The sequence below is a fragment of the Microtus ochrogaster genome, linkage group LG9 (genome assembly GCF_000317375.1).
Source record: "Microtus ochrogaster isolate Prairie Vole_2 linkage group LG9, MicOch1.0, whole genome shotgun sequence".
Lineage (NCBI taxonomy): Eukaryota > Metazoa > Chordata > Mammalia > Rodentia > Cricetidae > Microtus > Microtus ochrogaster.
The window spans coordinates 29,766,866-29,793,434 of record NC_022034.1 but is presented as its reverse complement, the minus strand read 5'-3'; the positions used below and the strand labels follow the sequence as shown (position 1 = coordinate 29,793,434).

Below are 26,569 nucleotides of genomic sequence, written 5' to 3'. Positions count from 1 at the left end.
GTCAGAGTGGCGCAGCAGGAAGGGGCAGCTCCCTTCTTGGGCCTTCAGTATCATGATGCTTAGGGAGCACACACGAGCACTTTCCTCCCCTCAACTCCTGGGTAATTTGATAAACATATATTTTCCTCCAAAGAGGAACAATATTAAGGACAGCAGCCTATCTATACAGTTCGCTTAACTGTCCCAATTTATAAGAAACAACTTTTCTGTTTCAAGTTCTAAGTGTCTTGTCTCACTTGCTAGTCCTTTTGGCATGTTTGTGAGCAGAAGGTCGGGTGAGCATTGGTAGGGAGAGTGGAGCAGCTTGTGAGGACAGGTCTTGATGAATGGCACAGTGTGGTAAGTCTTTATACCTTCTCAGCTGTTGTTCAGGTGTCATTCAAATTCTCCCAAAGATTCAGGAATATATATATATATATATATATATATATATATATAGAGAGAGAGAGAGAGAGAGAGACTATAGATATATATATAATTTAAAGACTATAGGTATATAGTCTTTAAATTCTTAAAGAAAAAGTTGCCTGAAGGACTCTTAGTTTTGGGGGTTGGGTTTGTTGTTGTTGTTCTATATGATGGAGCTTCACTATGTAGCCAAAGATGACTTTTATATCTATCAAATGTTGCATGTATTAAATTTATTGAGAGTGAAGTTATGTTCTAGCTAAAGAAATCATACTTTTTTTTGGCATCTCACTATGCAGCCCCAAATGACCTTGAACACAGAATCCTTCTGCCTCTACTTCCTGGGTGCTAGGATTACAGAATACCTCACTATGACACATCTATGAGATCCTTTAGTTTTGTTCCTTTCTAGACCAACAATTTTTTTTGCTGTGTATAGAAGGAAGACAAAAACACTGCTTCTAATGTACCTTCTCATTTAATGTCATGCAAAGAATGTTTTTTAATAAAGTTGTAGAGGATAGACTTCCCCAAATTATGCCCACATAGTACCAGACATGGTGGTACTCTCCTGTAATCCCAATAGCTGAGAAACAAAGGCAGGAGGGTCAGGAGATCGGGTTCATACTTGTTGACATAGAAAGTTCAAGGCTAACCTGGGTTACCTAACTCCAAAAACAAAACAGGCAACAACAAACACACACACACTATTTCCATACATAGCTTCCTTACTGATCTTACCTCCCTGACTTGAATTTCTCTGAACTCTATGGCGTTGCCCCATTGGTCTCTTTACCTTCGGCATATTATAGAAATTCTCACAAGTTTCTGCTTCTTCTGTGAAACCTGGGGCCTTGAATGGTTACTTCTTTCCCTGCTTCACTGACAGTGAACACTTTACAGGTCACTGAGACATAGGTGGTAACATCAGCAAAGAGATATGCATGGGATTTGCCTAAATTAATTACTGGTAAAGGAACCAAAACGCTAGGACCAGACATGACTGACTACTTTGGTTGGATATGGATTCCATATGAGGGAGCCGGGCGGTGGTGGCGCATGCCTTTAATCCCAGCACTCGGGAGGCAGAGGCAGTCGGATCTCTGTGAGTTCGAGGCCAGCCTGGTCTAGAAAGAGCTAGTGCCAGGACAGGAACCAAAAGCTACAGAGAAACCCTGTCTCGAAAAATAAAAAAAAAAAAGAAAGAAAATGTATGAGGGATAGATATATGTTTGAAATAGATAGGTGTTTGAATAAAATGAGTGTTAGAAGCAAAGAAAATATGTGCAAGAGAAGATGGCAGGGGGTGGATAAAGGGAATAGCTTCTTTCCATTCATTTGTTTTGTTTTGTTTTGTTTTGTTTTGTTTTGTTTTGTTTTTCGAGACAGGGTTTCTCTGTGGTTTTGGAGCCTGTCCTGGAACTAGCTCTTGTAGACCAGGCTGGTCTCGAACTCACAGAGATCCGCCTGCCTCTGCCTCCCGAGTGCTGGGATTAAAGGCATGCGCCACCACCGCCCGGCTTCCATTCATTTCATAGCCCCGGGAATAGTTACTTTTCCTGGCAAAGCCTTTCAGGTGTGGCTAGCCTTTGGATGTTGGGACATGACTTTGTCATCTACAGAGTTTATGCTCAACAATTGAACTACAAAAATAAGTCCCATAAAACCTCATCATGTTTTAAGTAAGTTTATGGCTTTATGACAAGCTGTTCATAGCCAGGTACCAATGTGCCCACAGTCCACAAGTTGGACCCTCCTGGTACATCCTTCTGCTAACTGGGATTCCGTGTCCACTTTTCTTCCAGCATTCATGAAACCTATGAACTTCATTGTCATTTCTTGTTTGCTGTTTTGGGTTTTGTTTTTGGGACGAAGTTACACTCTGTAGCCCATGCTGGCTTCAGACTCTCAGCAGTTCTCCTGCCTCAGCTCTTTAGTGTTGGGATTGCAGGTGTGAGTCACCACATTTTGCTGTGTTTCTTTTCTTAGCAGTTGTGACAGCAAAGCAACCGAGAAACTGTAAAATGAAATGGTGTGCTTCATGTCAGAATCTCCCGTCCATCTGGTGTCTGTATGCCTATCCATTCTGACTTGTTTCCTTATGGGATGTAAAGCAATTCAGTTAGCTACCCAGTGACATAATCAAGACATATGGTGTGCTGCAAGAATACCAGATTATCTACAATGATGTCTTTACATCTCTTCAGTTTTCAACTCTTTGATAACTCATTGGGAAACCATTTCCATCCTTTCTAGAGCTTTTGGTGTGCCAGATGGGAGCCAAGAGGATTCCCAGGAGTTAGCACCGCATGGTGGGGAACCACAATTATCTTACAACCCCAGTGAGGTACCTGGCCCTTCATCTACAGAGTCTGCAATGTTTAAGAAGGTAATAGTTCATTTTCTTTTTTTTCTTGGTTTTTTAAGACAAGAGTTTCTCTGTGTAGCCCTGGTTATCCTGGAACTCTATAGACCAAGCTGGCCTTGAATTTGAGTTCTGCCTGTGTCTACTTCCCAAGTGTTGGTATGATGGAGGAGTGTCATTTGTCTGTCTGTTGCTTTCATTGGTTAATTAATAAAGAAACTGCTTGGCCTTTAATAGGACAAAAAATTAGGTAGGTGGAGTAAACAGAACAGAATACTGGGAGAAAGAAGCCAAGTCAGGCCGTTGCCATGATTCTCCCACTCCAGACAGACGCAGGTTAAGATCTTCCCTGGTAAGCCAGCTCGTGGTGCTACACAAAATATTAAAAATGGGTTAGATCAATATGTAAGATCTAGCCAATAAGAGGTTAAAACTAATGGGCCAAGCAGTGTTTAAAAGAATACAGTTTCCATGTAATTATTTCGGGTAAAGCTAACCGGGTGGCGGGACGCAGCCCTGCCGCTCCATCAGCACTCGTATTAAAGGTATGTGCCACCATGTCCAGCTTTAATGTTTAATTTTCAATGTATGGTTTTCAGAAGTAAATAATTTTAGTAATTAAAGCATCTAAGATAAGCCATCTTATTAAACAATACATACATATAAGGAACATTATGTACTATATATAGACACATATTATATAGCTATGCCTTTTTGGTTTTTTGAGACAGGGTTAGCTATGCTTATTTTATCTAACATATGACTTATCTAATTCAGTGTGATACCAAATATATATTATATACAGTGTATAATATACAGTATAACATAATGTATCTACATGTATGGTAATAAAGGAGTCTCACTGAATATGGTGGGTCCACGCCTTCACTGCCCTCAGTCATTCTTCGTCACTGACATGGATCTTTGTCTACCTTTCTCCTGTTACTTGGGACATATTCAGAACTATAATATCAGTATTTAAGGTCTGTGCTTCTTTCCCCTAAAGCATTAGCCTTCTTCCTGTGGTTAGATGATCAACACGGTTATTAGTTGCTTTTCTTTTTTTTTCCTTTTTCTTTCTTTTTTAAAATTTTTAAATTTTTTATTTTTATTTATTCATCTATTTATTTTTGAGACAACATCTTACTATGTAGCCCTGGCTGGTTTGGAACTCACAAGAACTTCCTGCCTCTGCCTCCTGAGCATTGAAATTCAAGACATGGCCACTTCTCCCAGGCAGTATTTGCTAGCTGGTGTTTTCACAGAACATTCTCTATACTTGGGATACACAACGCCCTGCTTCCAATCTCTGATTTAATTATATTTTCTTTAAAGAAAAGTTTCCCTGGGGTAGGAAATGCAGATATGTATTCTTGCTAACTGTGTTCACTTGTATGTATGAACACACTTTCCGTAATGTCTGCATCTGCAGTATAGGAGATCAGATTGATGCCCTCAGTGACAGTGAGGGCTAAGTTGTTGGCAGGCCCCAGAAGAGGCAAAATACATCTTTTCCTTATAACTTATAACATCAGTGAGGGTGCATAAAAAGGATACTCTGTTATGAAAGAAATTTCTCCAAATGCAAAAGACATTTGCTTCATTAGCTATATATTGAAAGGAAACTACTTGGAGCAAGCCAAGTACGGTGGCTCATGCCTGGAATCCAGCACCTGGCAGCTGAAGACAGAAGGCTGTCAGGTTCAAGAATACCCTGGGTTATAAAGCGAGGTTAAAAGAGTTCTGGATATTGATTGTATATCAATCTGAATGTACTAGGGACTGTCTACTGACTCGTAAAATAATTCAGACGGTCAATTGTTCTATATTGTGAATTTTAGGGTAAAAACAAAAAATGGGCTCACTAGTAGAGCATGTGTTTGGCATACAGAAAGTCATGGTTCAATCTATAACACCTCAAACAAAACCAAAAAGTTATTGCTTAGTGATGTTAAGTTGTAGAAAAAAGGCATGGTGAGATTACAAGAGCATGCTTTGTATTTCATCATAACATAGCAAAAATAGATAGGTAAAATTGATGCAGAATAATTTTAATATAAGAAAACAAACTAAATAAAAGCAGTATCATTATTACCACAGAATCAGAGTACTTTCTAACTCAGAACAGCATTTCATTTCAAGTATTGAAATGAAAAATCAAATTTAAATGAATAAACTTTCTACACTTTATGCCTACTTTCAAGTTGATTTCTCACTTTCTTCTGTCTGTATAAATTATTTATTTATAAAGTTATTTATACCTATGGGTGACCTTAGTCTGGTCATTGACCTTAGCTAGAGTTTCAAGTGTTATTAAACTATGCCCTTTATCATTTAAGATGAAAATATCTCTGTAAATACAATTTCAGTTCAGTTTCTTATGGTTGCTGAAGTCCAGGAAATGATTTGTGGCAGCATTCAGAATAAGGCAAAAGAGGGGCTAGAGAGACGACAAAGAGGTTGCGATCACCAGCTGCTCTTATCAAAGGCCTGGGTTTAGATCTCAGCACCCACAAGGTGGCTCACAACTGCCAGTGACTCCAATTCTAGTCCACCCAGTGCCCTCTTCTGGCCTCCATGCACAGCAGGAGCTCTGGTGGTACACGTTCATACATCCAGGCACTCATACACATAAAATAAAAGAATTACTTTTTAAAAAGCAGTTTAGAACAAAGGATAGATTCCCTGGGGAGGGACAGTGAAGGCTCTCCCTGCTTGCCATGCATTGCCATCAGCAGCTCCATTGTCTCTTCACAGCAAGGACTTTTGGTTCCTGAGCCCCTGCTCACACCCTCAGGCTACAGCCAAGAAACTCCAAGTCCTGATCATTGCTCAGGGGAGACCCAGAGGCCACAGAAAGGGAGAAGAGGCAGGGAAGGTAGAAAGATCAGAGCTTAAAGCCCCTGCCAAGTGAATAGGGAACCCAGTGTTGACAGAACACTTGGTAGAAGGAAAGAAGCAGGAAATAGTTCAGGCCACACTGTCCCCAAGTGTCACCTAGAATGGGGTCATCCAGGTACAACCTCTGTTCTACACTGTGTGATGCTCTTCCCTAGGGATTGCCAAAGTACCGCAGGAAGAGCTGACTTTGAGGTCCACTACTGCCTCCTTCTCTCCGTTTGTTGCCCTGTTGTCCTTTCTGCTCCTCCAGCATCTTCCACCTCCTTTTTATTCTTACCTGAGTCCTGACTCTCATAATCTTTCTCATCACTGTTGTGGATTTTTTTCCTAATGTACATGTGATGTGTATTCATGTGTGTGCACGTGATGGCCTGATGGAAAATTTCCTTAATTCACTCTCCATTTTATTCACTGAAACAGGGTATCTCAGTTAAACCCAGAGCTCACTGACTTGGCAAGTCTGGCTAGACAGACCAGACAAAGGGAGTCTCGGCCTTCCCTGTGCTGCTGGAATTGTAGATATCCAGCCATATCTATCCAGCATTCACATGTGTCCTGGGAACCCATCTCTAGTCCTCATGTCTGCACAGCAAGTGCTGGCTGCCCCTCGTTCCTGCCCACCAATGTGCATTTGATTTCACCTCTCTTGAGGAATGGCTGAGACAGTCAACTGGATCTGTATCTCAGAGATGCCAGAACCTCCACCAGGACCATCACTTTGGATGGAATTAAGTTGTTTGGACTTAAATGCAGGGTAGCTCAGACCCAGGGTGTCTCTCAGTGGCAGAGCAATTGTCTGGCATGAATAAGACCCCAGGGTCAATCTCTTAAGGGGAAAAAAGGAAATTCTTTGTGTTTAACCCACGGTGCATGCGTGCCCTGTACTGTTCCTGCTTCCCAAACTCCCCTTGTCTCTATACACTCTCCCTAGTAGACCTTTTCTGTGGGGTTCAGGTTTACTGAGGCACCTAGATCAGGACCACCCATGGCCTCACTTCCCAAGGAGAAGGTATGGATTCCCCAGAGACCCCCCCCAAGCTGATGATGCTCTGTAAAGATGCATCTCTTTATTCAAACTGATGTTCACATTTTTAATTTGCAAAGCTAAATACTTTGTGTTTCCCAAACAGCAGAATTTACCCACAGTTTATTTTGGATCCATACATTTTCTACTTTTATGTTACTAATTTTAAAGTTCTGTAACAACATTCCTTAAAGCTGGTGATACTATATTGAATCCTTCCATTAAAATGAGATGACATTTACTATATCTCCTTGTGTACACAGAAATAAAGATTTCTAATTACAAAGGTAAAGTCACCTGTTCACTGCTTTCTCATTCAGTGCCCAGTCCTCAATCTCATTCCATCCAGTAGATCAATACGCTATGTTTGAGAGGCCTCCAACTTTAATCCTATCCCAGCCTTACACTGTCCCACAGGCCAGAGTGTCATGTCTCCCATTGAAAGCTGTCCCGAGACGCAGGACAGAAACATTCGTCACTAGGTTCTCATGCTGTCTTAAGGCACTCTGGTTGCCAATTTCACTAAAAATAGTTAAAACCATCTTGAAGACCAGTGACGTTCCCACATCCTGAAGGTCAAGACCCAACTATAGTGCTGAGATGAAGGCTTTTACCAAAGAAGATTCAACCTTCCCACAGTCACCATCTCAAGGACTAAAAAGCATCTTTATTCTGCACACTTCAATCCCACATTGTAGTTTCCTTTTAGGATTTCATTATTTTTAATGTGTGTGTGTGTGTGTGTTTGCATTTATATATGTTCATGTATGCCCATCTGTCTGTGTGCCGCAGGAGGCCAGAAGAGGGTATAGGATCCTCTGGAGCCAGAATTATAGTTGGTCATGAGCCACCTCATGTGGGTCCTGGTAACCGGGCTCCAGTCCTCTGAAAGAGTAGCAAGCATCCTTAACTTCTGGACTGTCTCTCCAGTCTCAGGGACTTGATTTTGGATAATCTGTGCCATTTGGTATTGTGATTTGAGACTGCTGAGTCCTAGGACGTATCTTGTCCCCTCTGATTCCCTCTCCAGTCAACTCTTCTGTCATTCACTTTACCTTGCCCTGGACAGGGCCTACCTACACAGGTAACTCCAGGGACTGGGATTTAGTTTGTGCCTAGCATGAATGAGGCTAAAGGTTCGCTCACTACTACTAAAAATAACAACAACAACAACAAAAACCTATCTAGGTTATGTAAGTACTTCATCTCTAATCGGTCTTTCATTTCAAGGTGTCTGCACTGCAGGCGTCTCTATACTAAGTCACTATTGATCTAAGGAATGAAAATAACGCAAAGCAAAACAAAAGTCTAAGACAGGAAGCAGAGTGTATAGCATGTTGTAACCTATACAACAGGCAGCAGGATAGAGCATACATGTATCTATCTGTTTAGCAATGCACTGAATATAGAAGTGTACACTGAAAGCTAGGAATGCTGGGTGTGAAGGCAGACTCCAGAACTTGGGAGACTGAGGCAGGAGGATTGCCAGCTCCTAACTAGCCTGTTCTATATTGGGAGATGCGAAGTCTCTAATTAATAAATTAGCACTAGTAATAATTAGCTGTGATGGGTTAGGGCAGGAAGTGGACAGGTAGGAGACACAAGCTTTGATGGGGTGTATGTTTGCATTCCCGTCCTGGAGCTCTGTGAAAATACTGTTTACTCAAACAGTTTTTGAAGGAGGAGAAATGATTTAAGCATTATTCTGATTAAAGTTGAAACTTAGGAATGTATTCGTGATTGCCTGGACCCTCTGATTTGCTATAAACTGTGACAGTCTTGCCTGTATTGTGTGGGATATTCTGCTTGGCCCCAGGTGGCCTTCACAGGCCAGTCTCTTGCCTTTGGACACCTTCTTCCCATGCCCACTCTTCAGTTACTTGTAGACAAGCTGTTTCTCAGCAGCCTCTGCCCAGGAAAACTGTTCACTTTCCCCTTTGCACTGCCAGTGCCTTAAGCGCACTCTGAATCCAGCCTATACTGGACTGTCAGTGAGTCCTCCTGCTAGATCAGGTCACATGAGGTGGGAAGACTCCCCTTAACTGTAATATGACCGGCACATCAGTCCCTGCCACCATGACTTCCTGACAAGGCAGACTGTGAGCAAGATAACCCCCTTCCCCTTAAACTGCTTCTGTCAGGTGCTTTGTGCCAATAACGTGTAAAGTGCGGAACACAGGGTCACGTCAGTCCTACATGACTGGAAAACAGTCAGTCCACAGTGGAAAGCAATGCTGTCTTGCAGGCAGTATTTCAGTGCCAGGATAAACCTTGTTTTTGTTTAGGCTCTTACAGATCAAGAAATCTCACTGAAGACCGGTGTGTACAAATAAAGCCATGTGTGGGCCTCAGAAACAGTTCCACCCTTCTCCTCCCCTCTCACGCTATACAGTGGCCCGGCTCCCTGGGGAAACAGAGCCCAGTGGCCTGGACATCTATAGCCCTGTCTCTCAGCCTGATAGCACAGCCTTTCCCTGCACAGGAGCGCTCACCAGAGGCTGTTGCCTTGGTACCTATAGATGGCTTTCAAGCAGTGGGGTTTCCTGTGTTGGTTATTTTCCTCCAAAAACCTAAATCATCTGATCTAGTGGGAAGGGGGGAGAGGATTGATTATTTATGTCTTGCCAGCTTTCCATTTAAAAATGCCAGGGTCACCAGGATGGAACAGGAAAGCTCAGTAAAGGATTTGTTTTCTTTCCTTCCCAAGTACATGCTGTCTCTTTTTTTGAAGTAGCCACCGAGGGTGTCGTTTATTTACATATGTATAAATAAACACATAAATATATGTAAGCCAGTCCATTTCCTGTACTGCCAAGCTAGAAGGCTTTGTCTGTGAGAGGGGGTGGTGTTTACTTTTTTCAACAACATGGTAACATATTTATCATTTCTCTTCTCAATATTGTATTTTTGTGTGGCCAAAGAAATGTCCAGTTGTAGTGAAATATACAAAACAGAGGTTTAAGGCTCTCCCTACCTTGACAGGTGACTGGCCTAGCTTGTGTCCCTTACTACTTATGACGTGAGCAGTTGGTCCAGAGTAGGCTGTTTTTAACAGAAAGTTCAATCAAGCAGCACACATGATTCTCCAACTCATTTGTTCTTTGCTTGTCTGTCCCCAACAGTGTCACCTGTAGTTCAGTCCAGCCTGGAACTTGTTCCATAGCTTGAAGATGACCTGGATAGCTTGTTTTTCCTTAACTAAGAAACCTTGGTTATCCTCTTTCCTGGTCACTCAGCAGGTTCCTTTGTGAAAAGTCATGTTCTTTATACATCATACGATGGATAGGCTACCACAGTTCTTCTGTGTTCTACCTTTTACCTTTTGTCTTATTTTGGTTTCCCTTGTTTTTGTTAGTTACTCCTATGAGCTAAATTCTCTTAAAGTGGAATTGCTAAGCAAAAAGCTTTTGTGTTTCAGAATTTATTCTCAGACTGGCTGTAAAAAGGGATTTCAGCTTCACCCCAGTAGTGAATGGGTCCGTTTTTTCCCTCTTCTACGATATGTGCAATCAATCTTTTTAAATCTTGCCAGTCTGTTGGCATCGGTTATTTAAATTTGCAATTCTTCAATTAAATGGGGTTGAAAGTCAGAAATGGTGGCTCACTTTATAATCCTAGCACCTGGGATGATGAGGCAGGAGGATTGTCATGAGTTCTAGGCCAACCTGGGCTGCAGAATAAGACAGTCTCAAAAAAGAAAAGTAAATCAATAAAAGGAAAAAGAATGAGATTGCGATTTTAAAAAAATGTTTTTTGATGATTTTATATTTTTGTAACGAATTCTCTTTTCCTATTCTTTCTTTGGAGTTTTACTGCTTTGTTTATATGGAGAGACACTGTGACAATCCATGATGCTTAGCTCTAACAAGAGCTTCTGTTATTTTCTTTTCTTGAAACAGGTTCTCTCCATGTAACTATTCCTGGCTGTCCAGGAACTTGCTATTAGACCAGACTAACCTCACAGATCCATTTGCCTCTGCCCCTGGAATACTGGGATTAAAGGCATGGGCCACCACATCTAGCCAGCCCTGAATATATATATATATATTGAATATATATATATTGAATATATATATTGAATATATATATATTGAATATATATATATGAAATATTTTTCTTCTGTGGCATCATTTCCTTTCCCTTCCTCTCCTTCTCTTCCTTCCCCTCTCCCTGCTCCCTCTCTCTCCTGCCCTCTGCATCCCTAGAGGACTGTCTGGCAAATGGGAAAGAGGCACAGGGCTTGCAGTTATTGGCATGTGAGCTGAAGAGCCACCGTGCCCTTCGCTCTATGCTTTCTCCCGCTCTTTGTCTAAGTTCATTTCTTGCATATGACACAAAAAGTTTCCAAGACTTAAAACTTGGGGTCTGAAAACACTTAAGAGGGGTCTTCTGTAATACCGCAGCCAGCTTCAGGGGAGACAGGCCTCCTTTTCGGAACATCAGGTGGTGACTGTCCTGGCCAGCATACCTGCTGTAAGGAATCACCAGTGGTCCAAAACCGCAGGGGACAATGCAAAGCTCCACACAGTGGTAATTACTGTTATTGTTCTGACATCCTGAAATGTCAGCCTGAATTCCTACCAGCAAATGCAATATGGGAGAAAATTAAAGCTGTGGTGACATCATGCAAGCAATAAAGAGGCGTCCTGGCCTGTGATGCTCACTTGTTTTCCTGAGGCCACCAAGAGAGGATCTCTCACTTGGAGAGATGGCACTGTTGAGCCTGGTCTTCTTTTGAGTGGATACAGGGTCTTTGCTAATCTCAGCAGAGTGTTTGCTTTGGTCAGAAGAAGTCCCTCTTTGGGCTAGAGAGCAGAGGCCCCCGTGTGCCCTCACCGGCGGCATATGTGGCTGGGGCCCTGCCTTCATTCTGCAGCACCTACTCTTCCCTCTTGGAGAAGATCTGAAGAAGGCTCATCCACTCCAGCACCTCAATGGGGGGCCGGAATTGCTGTGGCTGTGGCTGTGGCTGTGGCAGGTGTAATGGCTGTGCTAACAATCGTAGCATGAGTGTGGACTCTCGAAACAGGGGCCTTGACTCCCGGAATAGATGTGAAAATTCCAGAAACAGGTACTATGACCGGGATCTTGAGGTGAGTCCTTACTGAGAGTCTTCTGTAGCCTTGGGTTTCTTGTTTTGTTTACAGTATCTCTTTAAAGATGTTCAAAGTGAAGCCTGTGAGTGGGAGCCAGCGCTTATTCCTGGTGTCGATCGCTAAATGATTTAGTCTTCCATCTGCCAGTATCCCGTTCAGTATACCTACGCATTCTTCTCTCTCTTCTCTGCTCCCCTCTTCCCCTTGCCTTGTGTTAATTTTTCTTCTAGTTGGCTATAGTTTAGTTAGTGAAGTAAATGTCTTGGAAGCTCATCACTGTGGGATATTGTTCTCTGAGACTCAGCCCTGTCTGTATGAAGCTTTTCAGAACCCTGTGTTGTAAAAATACATATAAACTTGCTTCCTATTTTCTCTAAAACTGTTTTGCTTTGTGCTGGATACTAAGTTCTTATTAGAGCTAGATAATAAACCATAAAGATGGTTGAAGGATGAGAGGTGGGGGACACAGCACAGTTGGTAGAATACTTGTCCAAAATGCACAAGGCTTTGGGTTCGATCCCTAGCTCTGCATAACCTAGGTGTGTTGGCCATACCTGTGATCCCAACACTGCACCAGAAGCAGGAATTCAAGGTCATCTTTGGGTGCATAGTAAGTTTGAGGCCTGCTTGGCATACAGGAGACCCTGTCACAAAGCATACATCAAGATGGTTTGAGAAGTGGCATTTGAGGAAAGCGGATGATCATTTTCAGATTCTGGTTCTGTGTTTGTAGTGCTGAAGACCAAGCCCAGGCCCTTATTTGTGTGAGGCAAGAGCTCTACCATCGAGCTATATCTGCTGCCTCTGTTTTCAGCTTCTAATCCACAGCTCAAAACTGCCTTTTGTGTACCACATTTCACCAGCTGTAAGATGAAGAGACGGCTCCGGCTCTCAACCTTGATGGTTTCCCCATCACCCCCACTCTGGGTGTAGAACCTGTGCTGCTCTGTAAAATGCAGAAGCTGTCACCACCAGCTCGCACTTAGCTTTGATGCTTATTTCCTCTGTTCTCCACCTGTAATAGTACAGATACATTTACTTTGTTCTGCGCATGGGAACTTTGAAGCTGTTGGATGGAATGCATAAAATGTGTGTCAGCCTTGTTTTGTAATATGCTCTAGGAAAAAGCATGTCCTATAAACTATTCTCTCTCTTTTCCCCTGTCAGAGTACTGATCTAATTAACGAAACAGGCAGTTTATTTAAAAATGTGTATATGTTTGTATGCATAGACACATAGAGACACTTTTGAAGAACATTGAAGTGTTGAATGACAGTTAAAGCATTTGATGTCAGCCCTTCTCTGACCACATCAGTCAGAGCACCCTTTCAGATGTGTCCTATACTGGGGATGTCGGTCTTAATCACTATTTATCCCTACAACTGTTGGCTTTACTATTCTGGCCTCCGAGTGCCTCTCTCTGTCCCTCTCTCAGTGGATCCTAAAGTCGGAGAGTCTTAGTTTAAAACACTGCCTAGAGAGAAGCCTAAAGTCGTTATACAGAGATGCATGATCTTTGCTAATTATTGGCTAATTAGCAACTCTCTAGACATATTTTTTAGTAATTTCCAATCATCAGTTTGAAAGAAAATGTTCAGAAGAACTTGGGAGAAAACTCAAATATGTGGCTGGAAGACACAACCAGTAACACTAACTTCAATGCACAGAGCCTCAGTGACAGCTTATAATTAGGAGAGACCTCTGTGATTGTGGAGTAAGTGCAGGCAAGCAGGGTCATCTCAGTACACAGAGATCCAAGGGCCCATGTCCACCTCGCAGAGTGAAGGGCTTACGAGCCTGAGAGCAGACATGCTGCTCCCTACGGTGATCCTACTGAGATCCCTGAGCACCGAGGAACTAAGTTTGCTTAACTTTAGAGTAAGAGAGGTGGAGGAATTTAGGTCCCGGGCATTACAACATCCACTGTGAAATATCTCCCTGTTGATGATGTTGCCACTCCAATCACAGCCCTCAGATGTTCTGATAACCTTTGCCTAAAAATTTTCAAACTAAGAAAAGCATGCTTGCTTCAAGAGTTAACTTCTAGGCCAGGAGTGGCGGCACATGTCTCTAATACCAGCCCTTGGGAGTTAGAGGCAGGAGGATCTCTGTGTGTTCAAGTCCAGCCTGGTCAACATAGGGAGCTCCAGGACAACCAAACAAAAAACAAACGTTAACTTCTAGCCAGGATTGTGGACACAGGCCTGTAATCCCAGATAACTGATAAACTGAAGCAGGAGGTTCAGAAATTCAAGTATTGTCTGGGCTACAGAATGAGTTCAAGCCCAGCCTCTTCAACTAGGAGACCTGTGTCTAAATGAATAAGTGAACAGGCTGAGGCTGTCGTTCCAGCACTTACCCAGCATTGACACGACCCTCGGTGTCCAGTTCAGTCCTCACAGGAAAAAAAAAGCCCTAAGAATTTGGGAGTTAGATAAAAATGTTTCACCATAATGTACATGTTAATGAAAAATATTGGATGTTTAAATACTTTACAATATACATAGTAAGCTAAAAGAGAAACTTTTCAGGGAACCATCATCCAGTTTTTGTTTTATTTTCAAACTGTAATAATCCAAATATGTATTTATCTTTAAATTCTGATCAAGCACTACCTTACATATAAAGATTCTCCGGGTTTCTGGAGTCTTCTCTGACATTGCTCGTGTTCTCATGGAATTTTGTAACATTCTAGTCATTTCTCCATATTGAGAAATGGTGTCTCTTTCCAGTAGGAAATGACTTCTTCAGAACAGAGAACTTACATCTTTTAAAAAATAAAGTGTATTATTTCTGCATGATGCGTGTGGGCACACACGTGCCATAGCATGTCAGAGGACAACTTTGTGAATTTGTCCTCTCCTTCCATCTTCAGGGAATCAAATGTGGTCACCAGGCTTACACGGCAAGAGCCTTTACTCACTGGGCCGTCTCCTTGGGAATAAAGCATCAAATGCAGCTAAAGGGCAGAGCCCACCAGCTTTGGCTTCTCAGAATGAGTGGCTAGGAACTGGAATAGATGGCAGTCTGTGGTGGGTCCCTCAGCAGCATATGGTAGTGCTTCCCAGACTCCGGGAGGAACGGGAAGTTGGCTAGGAGAGGAACTTGGGCTTGTCTGCTTCAGTTCACATCTTCAAAGCTCAGAGGACACCCGTCACCACCACCACCACTTTGTGTCTGTTGCTGACATTTGGCTGAATCTGTACAGATTTCTTTTTAATAAAACATTGAGGTGCTGGAAAAACTCTTGGAAATGACTAGAATAGATTATACGTAATCTTCTGTCTCTAGTATCTGATTTTATGAACTATTTTTATTAATTCACCTTATTCTCATATTACTTTTTTTTTTAAAAGAGAAACAGATTTGGGGCTGGGGCTGACAAGATGGCTTACCATGTAAAGGTGCTTGCTGCTGGTTCTGGCAACCTGAGTTTGTTCCTTAGAATCCACATGGTGGGAAAAGAGAACTGACTCCTACAAAATTGTACGATCTGGAGAGAGAGGGAGAGAGAGAGAGAGAGAGAGAGAGGGAAAGAGGGGGGGGGGAGAGGGAAAGAGAGAGAGAGAGAAAGAAAGAAAAGACATTTTGTCACACTGATACCATTAACTTCCTATACCCCCATATCCATACAGATCTTCTTGCTCTGGTATTGCATACTCTTCTTATCTATTATTTCTTATAAATATTGTTTATGTTCAAGGACGCTTCCTGTGTCTACTGGATTTCTGGTGGTGGTGGTGGTTTGTAATAGCACTCTTCAGTTTAATTGTTTTTGCATTCTATTTTTATCTATGCATCAGTGATCTTAACTGTTTAGATACATCCCTTCTTCCCAGTCATTTGTAAAGCCACCAATTGGAATGATAATCGAGTTGCAATTACTAGGAGAGGGCCATTGGCTAAGCTGGTACTTTGACCTCAGGTCGCTAGACACTCTTGCAATGAGTGATCTTCTATACCTTAATATTTTCTAAAACATGATCTTTGAAACAGCAAGTTCTGGCAAGGGTGTGAGTAAATGTGCAGTAGTTATCACCCCAAGTTGAAAACGGAGCCGTAAGTAATTTCAGAGCATGAGCAGTAATGAGGGGGTTGGGTGGACAGAGAAGAACCACCAGAAGGTCAGAGTACATGAAATGAAGGAAGGGATTAATGTCACCATGTGCTTAGCATTCACACAAAGCCTACTAAGAGGCCTGTAGGCAGAGTTTTTCACCAGGACTGCTGGCTCCCCAATAAACTCACAGAGGCTTAATACTGATTATAAATGCTTGGCCAATAGATTAGACGTGTTGCTAACTAGCTCTTACAACTTAAATTAACCCATATTTTTTATCTACGCTCTGCCACGTGGCGATACCTTTTTCCAGCATGGCATCTTTGTCTTGTTTCTCCCTGAGTCTTCTGGTAACTTCATTCCCCTTCTTCCCTGAGTGAGCTCTCTTTTTGTCTGCAACCTCTGCCTGCCCAGCTATTGGCCAGTCGGCTCTTTATTAACCAATGAGAGCAATACATATTCACAATGTACAAAAAGATTGTTCCACTGCACAGGTTCTAGCCCTTCTGCAGGCTTTTGTTGTTATTTTTTATTTGTCTTGGATTTTGTTTTATATTTCTTTTGAGATAGACTCTCACTGGCTGGCCTAGAGCTTCCTATGTAGACCAGGCTTGCTTTAAACTCAAAGGGATCCCTGCTTGCTTCTTTCTGCCTTCTAAGTACTGGAATTAAAGGTGTGTGCGACCATACCTGGCTATTTTTTCATTTTAATTATGTGTGTATGTCTGTGTGGGGATATGTGCACATGAATGCAGGAGGCCTGCCCTGAGGGGGCCAGAAGAATGGATTGGATATGCTAGAGCTGGAGTTACAGGTGGTTGTAAACTACCCTGCACGGATGCCGGGAACTGAACTAGGTCCCCTGCAAGAGCAATAAGTACTTTGAATCACTGAGCCATCCCTCCAGTCCCTTTTGTTTTGGCAGTTTTTACTGTTAAAATTTTGCCATGTCTTAGCCTTATCCTTTGTTCCTTTCTTGGCATGTGTGCTGTTTACTATTCATTTAATACTTGATGGGGCTATCTTAGAAGCTGCTTATATAAAGAATTATCTACATTACTAGTGCTTAGCCTAAACCAAGACTAAAAGAAATGGCAGACTAGTGTTTTAAATTTAAAACTAAGATAGTCTGTATTAGTTATATTTAACACTACCTTGTTCTGTTGCATTTAGGAAAGGCATCAGGACAAAGGAGCTGGTTGAATGTAGGAAATAACAAGCTGGCCCAAGGAGACTGTCTCTGGGAAGAAGAAAGGGCACAGAAAGGAACCTGAATAGAAGCTCTTTTCCCCCATAAGTGTTGGGTGGGGGTCCATTTATTAAATGCAGACAGAGAAATTGTTGTGAGGTCTTAAGCAAATACAAATATGTTATGGTAGATGAAATATGGAAAAGAGTGGCATTGGTCCTCTTGGTGTAATGGAAGAGTTGTGCACAGGAGATACAAAGCTTTGAAAGCAGTTGGGGAGGGACTCTCAGGAACTGCTTATGTGGGTTTGAGCAGTGGCAGAGGCGGTTGAGTGGGATAAAGTAAAGACTCTGAATGCAAATCCCTTGTATCTTGTGATCAAAAGTGGACAGACACGATTTTAAACATTTTGATTGAGAGGCTAGAGACATGCCCCTGGTGACAAACTTGAGTCTTCGGACAGGAACTGACTCACATGGAAATCCATCTGTTCACTTTAGAGAATGCTGAGATTGAAGTAGTCTCTTGAAAACTAGTTAGAGAGATGTGGGATATTTTCATAACAAGTGAGAAGCTAAAGGTTTTTCTGTCATTAATTTATTAAAGTTTGTAAATTTGCACCAAAATTCACTTGTCAGCAACATCTAACCAGGATAGATATGAAGCACCGTGTCTTTACTTATCTCACTTGCGTAAATAGCATATATTTTGTCATCAAAACTGCATTTGTCATGCTATCCACAGAGGTCATCTTCCCCAAATCTGAAGGTTCTTCCAAACATTTCTGTGTCCAGTACTTTTCATGCAGGGTGGAAAGCTTGCAGCAAGCTCAGAGAAAGCAGCAGTAAGGAGTCTTACGGAATCACGGAACTGGAGGCCATCTCTAAGAGCTAAATAAATGGTCATAGGCTTCGAACGGATGATTAAGATTAAATTCCAAACAGAAACAAATAGAAAAATGTAAAAAAAAAAGGAAATTCAAAAGGTAAATAAGAATATTGTATTTGGCCAAAGGAATGATGTTGAACTCCTAGAGTTCCTAAAGATTGTGGGAGCAGGAACAGGTAGTCATGCTGCTCCAAACTTACTCCTAGTCTTCCACCCCAGGAGAAAAACTCTTTGGAAACAGAAATATTTTAGAAGAATCTTCAGATTTTGGGAAGATAGGTCTATGTGCAAAGCATAATAAATACATCAATAGTTTTGATGGCAAACTATATGCTATTTACTCAAGTGAGACAATTAAAGACACAGTGTTGGAAACTAGGTTCTGAGGTTTGTCTTCAGACTGATGGTGAAGTCAAGAATGAGGTGGGTAGTGGCTGTCAGGGGGGGTCACAGTTGGGGAAGGCTCTTTGGTAAGACGGGACAAACCAGGCAGCTTCAGAAGCTAAGAACAACACAAAGGAAGTGGATCAGAACTAAAATGACTTCAAAGTGAGGGAGGTGCAGGTCACTGGAGATCGGGGTGCTGAGCCTGATGGCACATCATTTTGTAGAGTAAAACACACCGGTCAGTTAAGAACACTGCAGTGACATACATGAAGAAGTTCATGCTGGGGTTCATTTTCTTTCTGGAGAAAGGGGTAAATTGGTGTTGGAAGAGTGTGATTTGTCAGTAACCACCTGATAACCACTGGCAGGCGTAGTTGGAGGTAACAGGCCACTAATGGCTGCAGAAGGGCCCGGATGAAGGGAGTGTCCGAGAGTCATTGTCTAGACCCAGGAGGGGCTGTTTGACCATGACTTCCGTGTTATTCAATGGGATGCAAAAGTTCCAACCCACAAAAATGTGGGGTCCTTCCATTCTCCCAGCAGACAGGTAGATGGGACCTATGAAATGAGGCATACCATGTGATCCTTGTTGTTGGGCTGCCCCCAAATAAGCCAATAGCTAAGCCAGGTCTAAGACTGTGACTGTAGCAGCAATCTGCTCCTTCCTTTTGTCCTCATCTCACTGATCTTTCTGTACAGGACAGCTGGAACCACTCTGTTGTGTGTCATTCCCATCCCATCATTCTCCTGCTTGGGTCCCAGGGGCTCCTATACCAAGAAGAGAACCCCTTGTCTTCCTGCAGGTTCTCCATTCGTTGTGACACAGGGTGTGCCCCTGCCTCCCTTGCTGCTCATCGTCCACCACTCCTCACCCCTTACGCCTCCTGAACTCTTTCTTACTGGGAGAATAATATAGCAACACCTGTTTGCTTGGTCTAGAACACACCTTGGGGTGTCTTCAGGGACTGATTGCCACTCACCTGTCACATTTCCTTTAAATGGTACCTCTGCAGGAAGGCCACTCTGACACCTCAGTCTATAGGAATTGTCCACAGAGTACAAATCAGTGTGACATTTTCCTGTTTGTTTTTGTCTGTCTTCCGCATCTTGCAACATAAACCAGGAAGCAGGGATTTCTGACTCTTGCTCACAGCTGTCCCCATTTTTAGCATCATGCCTGGCATACAAAGAGGGCGCAATGAAGTCTTCCGACTGAGAGAAAACATATTCTTTCTGTTTCTTTTATTTTGGTTTGATTTGTTTAACTATTTTATTTCCCAAGGACCTCTTAACACTTAGCAGGCATTAAGAGTTTGTTAGTTTTCAAGCAGGCTTGTTCACCTTGGTTTGATGTAGTAGTAAGGGACTCTGCTGGCTCTCCAGAGCAGGGCGGTAGTTGCTGGTACTAACCATCCTGCAAAGCTTCTTAGTCAGTTAAGTCCAAAACCTGTTTTGTTCCCTTCTTATCAACTGCCCCCAATTAAGAATATTAAAACATAAAAAAATCTCCCCTCATAGATATCTTACTTATCAGAAAGCCATTTTGGGTTAGGAAGCAGTTTTGTAACCAACAGTTTTGGCGGCTCCACTTGTAAGTCCACGTTCTGGCTGTCATCTCTGTTGGGATGCTCCTGAGTGCTCAGACTGCCAGACTGAGTCCCTTTTGGTTGAGGACATTTCCTGCTATTCCTCTCCCCAATGAGTTCAATATCAGCCAGGTAAACATGGCACAGTGATACACGCAGAAGAACTAAAATACCAGCATGCCCTTCCCTCACGGGGACCCACTGAGAGACAGAAATAAAACACTGGTGCTTCACGAAGATGAGCGCAGAGCAGGAACCCAAAGGGCAGTATGTAATCATTCGCTGAAGTGAGTGTAGATGTATTCAGACCACCCTCCTTCCTGTGACTGACGCAGCTGTGCTGGGCTCTAACACTGTATAATTAATACGTGCCATACCTCAGGGCCATGCTGCCTGCTGGTGCCACGAAGCCTGCTTACAATTAGCAACATACAATCATTAATTAGTCCATACTCGAACCCCTGAGCTGGGTATCATTATTTCTGCTTTGCAAACAAGGAAAAACAAGGGTGCCAGGGCCCAGGCTCCGAGTAGCATGTCGCTGGGCTTAATAAAGAATCTTGGAATTCCTCATTCTAAATGGATTTCCTGCACTAGGGAGTCTATCTGTATTACTGCGGAAGACTGCCCAGTGGGAATAGCTCCAAAACAAGTTAGGCTCGCAACCTATTCCAACTCCAATCTTGTGGGTTTCTGCATGAAAGGAGACTGCTTACTGCATGGCATGGTGGGAACTGGAGAGGAGGGACCGTGGCAGGAGAAGAGGGGCTGGCTTGCCTCAGTGAAGAGCAGGGACATGCTGTAACTTTTGGTCTTTAGAGATGTTGCCTGAGCTGAGCATTTTGAGAATGTCACTTGTCTGGAGAACGTGTATTCTTTGCAGAGGGGCTGAACATGCAATTTGGCATTCCTCTCCAGAGCGTTTCTGTAAATTCTGTAAGTTCAGAACAGACAAGTCTGGTTTTAGCAGCCCTTCAGCTGGGGGATTGGGGGAGGAGGTGCGGCAAGAACAAGCCTGGGAAGAGAGTGCTCACATGCCCCTGTTTCGAGGTGGCTGCCTGGTCTGCTGGAAGGGAAAGATACCTAGTTTCTGCTAACCACGTTTCCAAAGGATATTGTCTATTTTAGTCTTCTGTATAAATTATTCAAATAATTTCAGAAGCTGCTGTGCACCCAGTAGGTGATGCGGTGCCTGGGAGTTGATTTCTGGAACATCTCGCACCACAAGGGTTCTGAGAGTTCAGGTTTTTAGCTGCCTGTCACTTCCCAAATCAGTTAAGCACTAACAAACAGAGAATAGGTAGGCTGTGAGTCAGCATGGAAAGGCAGTTGCTGCTGTCAGTTCTCCAAGTTCCCCAACCCCAGGCAAATGGTGCTTCAGCCCTGTTGAGTACTCTTTGTGCCAGGCATTTAAGGAAAAATAAGTTTTGTTTATTTGCATGCCGTAGACAGAAAGGAAAAGATGGATTCTTACACACCCTTCTCTTTATATTTGGTCTGAATTAGGGAGGGAAGTTTCACATTGAAGCATTTTTTTGAGCAAGTTCAGCTGACCAGTAAGACATCCAGTGGTTCAAATACATTTTTAAGCAATGCATACTATCCCTCTTAACACTGTTTATTAATATGGCTTTAGATTTTTTTGTTTTGCAAAGGAAGAAAAATATTACAGTAGTCAAGGAAAATTTTTGCAGATATAATCTACATTATATTAATCAGAAGCAGAATTTGAAAACAGTGGGGTTTTTGTTTGTTTGTTTGCTTGCTTGCTTGCCTGCTTGTTTTAATCATTCTTTTTGAGACAAAATCTCACTGTGCAGCCCAGGCTGACTGGAACTTTTCGGTCTTTCTTTGTTGGAGCCTCTACAGTTCTGGGATTATAGCCACGAGCCACCATGTCTGGCTTGGGACAGGTTGTCTTTCCTGTAAAGCTTTCCCTCCACAGAGTTATATAATAAGAATCGACTTTGTTGATTTTTTTTTTCTTTTCAAATTAAATCTGAGATTCTCATGAGCTCTAAATGCGTACTTTCATGGATGTATAAGTTACATAGGTGCCTTAGGAGACTTGGGTAGCCAAGGTGAAGCTGTAATGTGAGAAGGCTCAGAGCTCGGAAGTGGACTCTTCTAAACAGCGAAGTTTTCTTGGTGGCTTATTTTGGGGTTTGCAGGTTAAAAATGCCAGCATTTTTGTTATTGTTTTGAATACAAACTACTTAGCTTTCAATACTTATTTTTCTTTTAAAAAGAGTATACTAAACATTTTTTAGATTTTACTGTGTAATGCACAATTATTTGGATAAGAGCAATTGCACAGAAATACAGACATGTTCCCACAGATTATTGAGGTAGAAATTTGTGTGTGTGTGTGTGTGTGTGCGCGTGCGCTCGAGTGTGCAAGCCTGAATGTTCACTATGGAGTGAACTTGCAGCTCTGTACATACTGAGCACACATCTTCCCTACCTCTGAACTGCACTCTTAGCCTTGAAGTGTGTGTTCTATCTGCTTTTATAGCAAATTATCGCTTGTCTATTTCTTTTATTAGTTTTTTTTTATAGAAGTTTCCTTTTGTTACCTGTCATTTCCGACTTTTGTCAGTGTGTACCTTTCCAGGTTTTGATGTTTAATGAGTTATTTGCTTGGAAATTAGCTCACTGTGCTCCCTGGCGTCAGGAGGGTCAGAGTTGCCCTCCCCAACTCTGACACTATTTTTGTATGTACATTTCTCTCTTTGTGTACACTTATGTACATGTCTGTGTGTAGGAGCCGGAAGTCGATACTGACACTCAGAGTCTTCTTCCTTCAGGTTTCACCTTATGTCCTGACTAAACCTTGGTTGGATAGACTGGCTGACCAACAAGCCCCAAGATAAGTCTGTGTCCCCCTCCCCAGTAATGCAGTTTTAGGCACCTCTCCCCATACCTGGCTCTTTATGTTGGTCCTGGGGATCTAAGCTCAGGTCCTCCAGCTTGCATGGCAAGCTCTTTACTGTCTGAGCCATCACACCAGTGCCCCCTGCTCTCGTCTTATTCATTTTTTTGTATGAAAACTTCAAAACACCCACAAAAATAGAGATAGTAAAATAATGAACCACCACCCCACCCCACTTCCATTTACAGATACTTCAGTTTTGACAATTATCAACACCACATCTCCAGCCCATCATAGACACACAGAGAATTAAAAGTCAAACTTGGCTCTCCAGATGACTTGGTGTGTAAAAGTACTTATCACAGAAGCCTGGTTACCTGAGTTTAATTCCTAACACCCACATAAAGATAGAAATAGGAGACCAACTCCACAAAGTTGTCTTGTAAGCTTCACAAATATGCTATAGCATGCATGAACACATACACACACAAACACACAGACATGTTCTGTGTGCATATGGGAGTATACATAACATACACACATACATAACACACACATACATACACAAATAATTTTTCAAGAATCAGAAAAGCCAAAGCAACCAATATGAACTCATGTTTAACTTACTATAGATACAAATGGTTACACATACAACTTTATATTTATTTGTAACTAAGTTATTAGAGTATACACCCATATATTTTATTTTTTGGTGTTTTAAGATTTATTTTGTATGTATACATGTGAGTGCCAGTACCTATAGAGACCAGAGGCATTCGGTCCTCTGGAGCTGGGGTTAAAGGTGGTTGAAAGTCACCATGTGGACGTTGGGAATTGAACTCAGGTCCTCTGGAAGAACAGCCAGTGCTCTTAACCACTGAGCCATCTCTCCAGCTCCCCTTTCATTTCCTTGTTTTGTCAGCTGAGAGTACCTGGAAGCCGTGAGCTTGCCTGGAACTCTTTCCTGCTAATACCAGAGTCCCTTCAAATGACCCAGCATCCCCTGGGAAAATACCTGACTTTAGGACTAGTGCACGAAATATTTAAGATGAACCTGAAGTACCTTATAATGGCAGAAAGTAAAAACTGTAAAACCTGTCTAAACGCAAGAGTGAGGATATGTAAGAAAGAAATGGCAACTGGCTACAAACAAAACAAAACAAACAAACAAAAAACCCTTAACAGCCAAAGCCAGAGCACTTTGAGGAAAAGAATAAAGAGACATACTCACAGTACAGAATAAGTATCCTTCAGTCCATACTGATATTAGAAGTACAAGATGCAGATGTGCTCTGACCCCGACTCAAATCAATTGTAGAAATACATTGGAGGTAATAGGAGAAATGAGAACGCTGGCTAGGTATTTGATAATATGGAATAATTAACAATAAGCGTTTTTTAGTATGATGATAAAATTGTGGCTGTGACTTATTGAAATGTCTTTACTAGCCATGTTATTGGCCCATTTGTGGGAAATGATATATCTAGGGTTGGATTATTTTAGTTTGGACTTTGTAAATAAATAAATAAAGCTGGGGGCAGAGGGGTGGCCAGGCCTTTAATTCCAGCACTCAGGAGGCAAAGGCAGGAAGATCTCCGTGAGTTCGAGGTCAGCCTAGTCTACAGAGAGAGTTCTAGAACAGCCAGGGCTGCACAGAGAAACCCTGTCTCAAAGACAAACAAACAAATAACAACAACAAAAATAAATAGAAGAAGAAGAAAAGAGAAATGTCTATAGAAGGGTTCTGAACATCAGGCCACTGAACAAGCGTGGGGGGGGGGGACCTTGGCTTATAATTGTGCACCAGTGTGAGTCACCAGTGTGGGTCATCATACCAATACCATGTGTTAGCAACAAAAAATGAACTAAGGGGTGAATAGCTATTCTTGACCGTCAACTTGACTACATCTAGAATTAACTAAAACTCAAGTGCCTGGGTGTAGCTGTGCATGATTTTATTTTCTCAATTAAATCATGTGAACTGGGAAGTCCCTCTTTAAACCTGGGTCTTCTGAGGTGGGGAGATCTATCTTAATCCATATCTTTCGGGTGAAAAGATTCTTCTTTAACCTGAACCTCACCTTCTGCTGGCAGCCTATGGAAAGGACATGAAAGAAGGAAGCTTTATCTGCTTGCTCTCCCTGGCACATCCTTTCCTTCGCTGGCATTGGAGCCTACTTCTTTGGGATTCCAGTGTATTCTGAAGACCAGTTGAGACGTCCAGCCTCATGCACTGTACAACTGGATGCTTGGATCTTCCACTGGTAGACAGCTAATGTTAAGTAGCTAGACAACAGCCTATCAGCCATTCTAATAAATCCCCTTTTTAGATGTTTAAGTGTGTGTATATATATAATATGTATATATACATACATAGAATATATATATATATTTTCATTCTATCAGTTCTGTTCCTCTAGAGAACCCTGACTACAGTGTGTATAGGAAAACTCTGAAGCTAGATATCAGTTTTCCCATAAATATAGAATTGGTTTAAGGATTAAAGTCCCTCAAACTAAAAGAAGTCCAGTCCTAGTCATAGTTATTTTCCCCCATAAATAAGTCAGTATTTAACTCTAGACAAGATGCTGTCAAAAAAAAAAAAAAACCATAACCACAATACTGTTTTCACAATGATGAGGGGATTGGCAGTGACTTTATATTAGCAAGTATACGGTCACAGTTCTAATCACTCCAGTCCTCTAATCTGTTTTACATGGGATTTGAGTTCCTGTGCTGCAGCTTGGTCAGTGTGTCTCCTGGGTCTCTTTTAGCCTGTGACAGCTCCTCCTTTCTCTTTTCTTCCTGCCACTTTTTTACATTAATTAATTAGAGACAAGGGTCTCAGTGTGTAGCCCTGGCTGGCCTCAAACTCACAGAGATCCACCTATCCAGCCTCCCGCGTGCTGGGATTAAAGACGTGTGCCGCCACAGAAGCTGTGCCACTTCCTTTTCCTGTGAGATGTCCCACATCCTCGGTTCCTCTGGCTTTCTCCTAATGGTGTCACTGAACTTTCCCTCTATACCCAGTATTCTCTGGCAGATAGTAATCTCGCATGCAACCTTGATTCAGGTATTTGGGGAAGGATAGTTCACAGACAAAACTTTGTATTATGAAACATGTAACAGTTTCACATCTTTTTAGTATGAAGATTGATATGGTCCTCTGGATGCCTCCCTTTCAAAGTACTTATGAGACTTTGAACAGCCACTGATGACTGTTAGGTCCATCTCTTTATCCGGCCACATTTATTGACTGGGACTTTTCTATCGGAAGAACTTTCCCGCATCACATATTTTGCTACCTAAAAGGGCACATGGGAAAAACAGAACAAATGCTTGATTTAACTGCCTTATTTTCCAGTTTCTGGAATAATGAGACCTCCAGAGATATGGCCTTCATTTTCTCATTGTCTATGCTGTACTTGCAACTATGCAAGAATCCTACAAATGAACAGATAATATCAGAAAACAAAACTAGAAGCTGTGGGTTTCTTAGGTGTATGAGTCACTGGTACTTTTTAACTTTTTAAGTGGACATTTTGGGCTGGGAAGGTGTCTCTGTAGGTGGACTGCATGCTGTGAAAGCATGAGAACCCGAGTTTGATTCCCAGTACCTGTGCAGATATGGGGTGCGGTGGTGGACACCTGTAACCCCAGCACTGGGTAAAGGGTGCTGGACAGGCAGATAGATTACTTCTGGAGCCAGTCAACCTAGCCAACTGATGATCTGCATGTTCAGTAAGAGGTCCTGTTTCCAAAGATGATTAAGGGAGACAGCTGACACTAAC

The 26,569-nt window shown here is 42.2% G+C and overlaps 1 protein-coding gene across 1 annotated transcript in view; it reads left to right on the top strand.

Moving 5' to 3' along the window:
* Positions 1-2,759: 2,759 nt before the first annotated feature.
* The window catches only part of Crybg1 (crystallin beta-gamma domain containing 1), a 120,335-nt gene continuing 96,525 nt past the window's right edge, over positions 2,760-26,569 (top strand). The window contains exon 1 of the mRNA XM_005363590.2: positions 2,760-2,797. Coding sequence (XP_005363647.2) covers positions 2,786-2,797 — 12 coding nt within the window. The 5' untranslated portion in view covers positions 2,760-2,785. The remainder of the gene's footprint in view (positions 2,798-26,569) is intronic.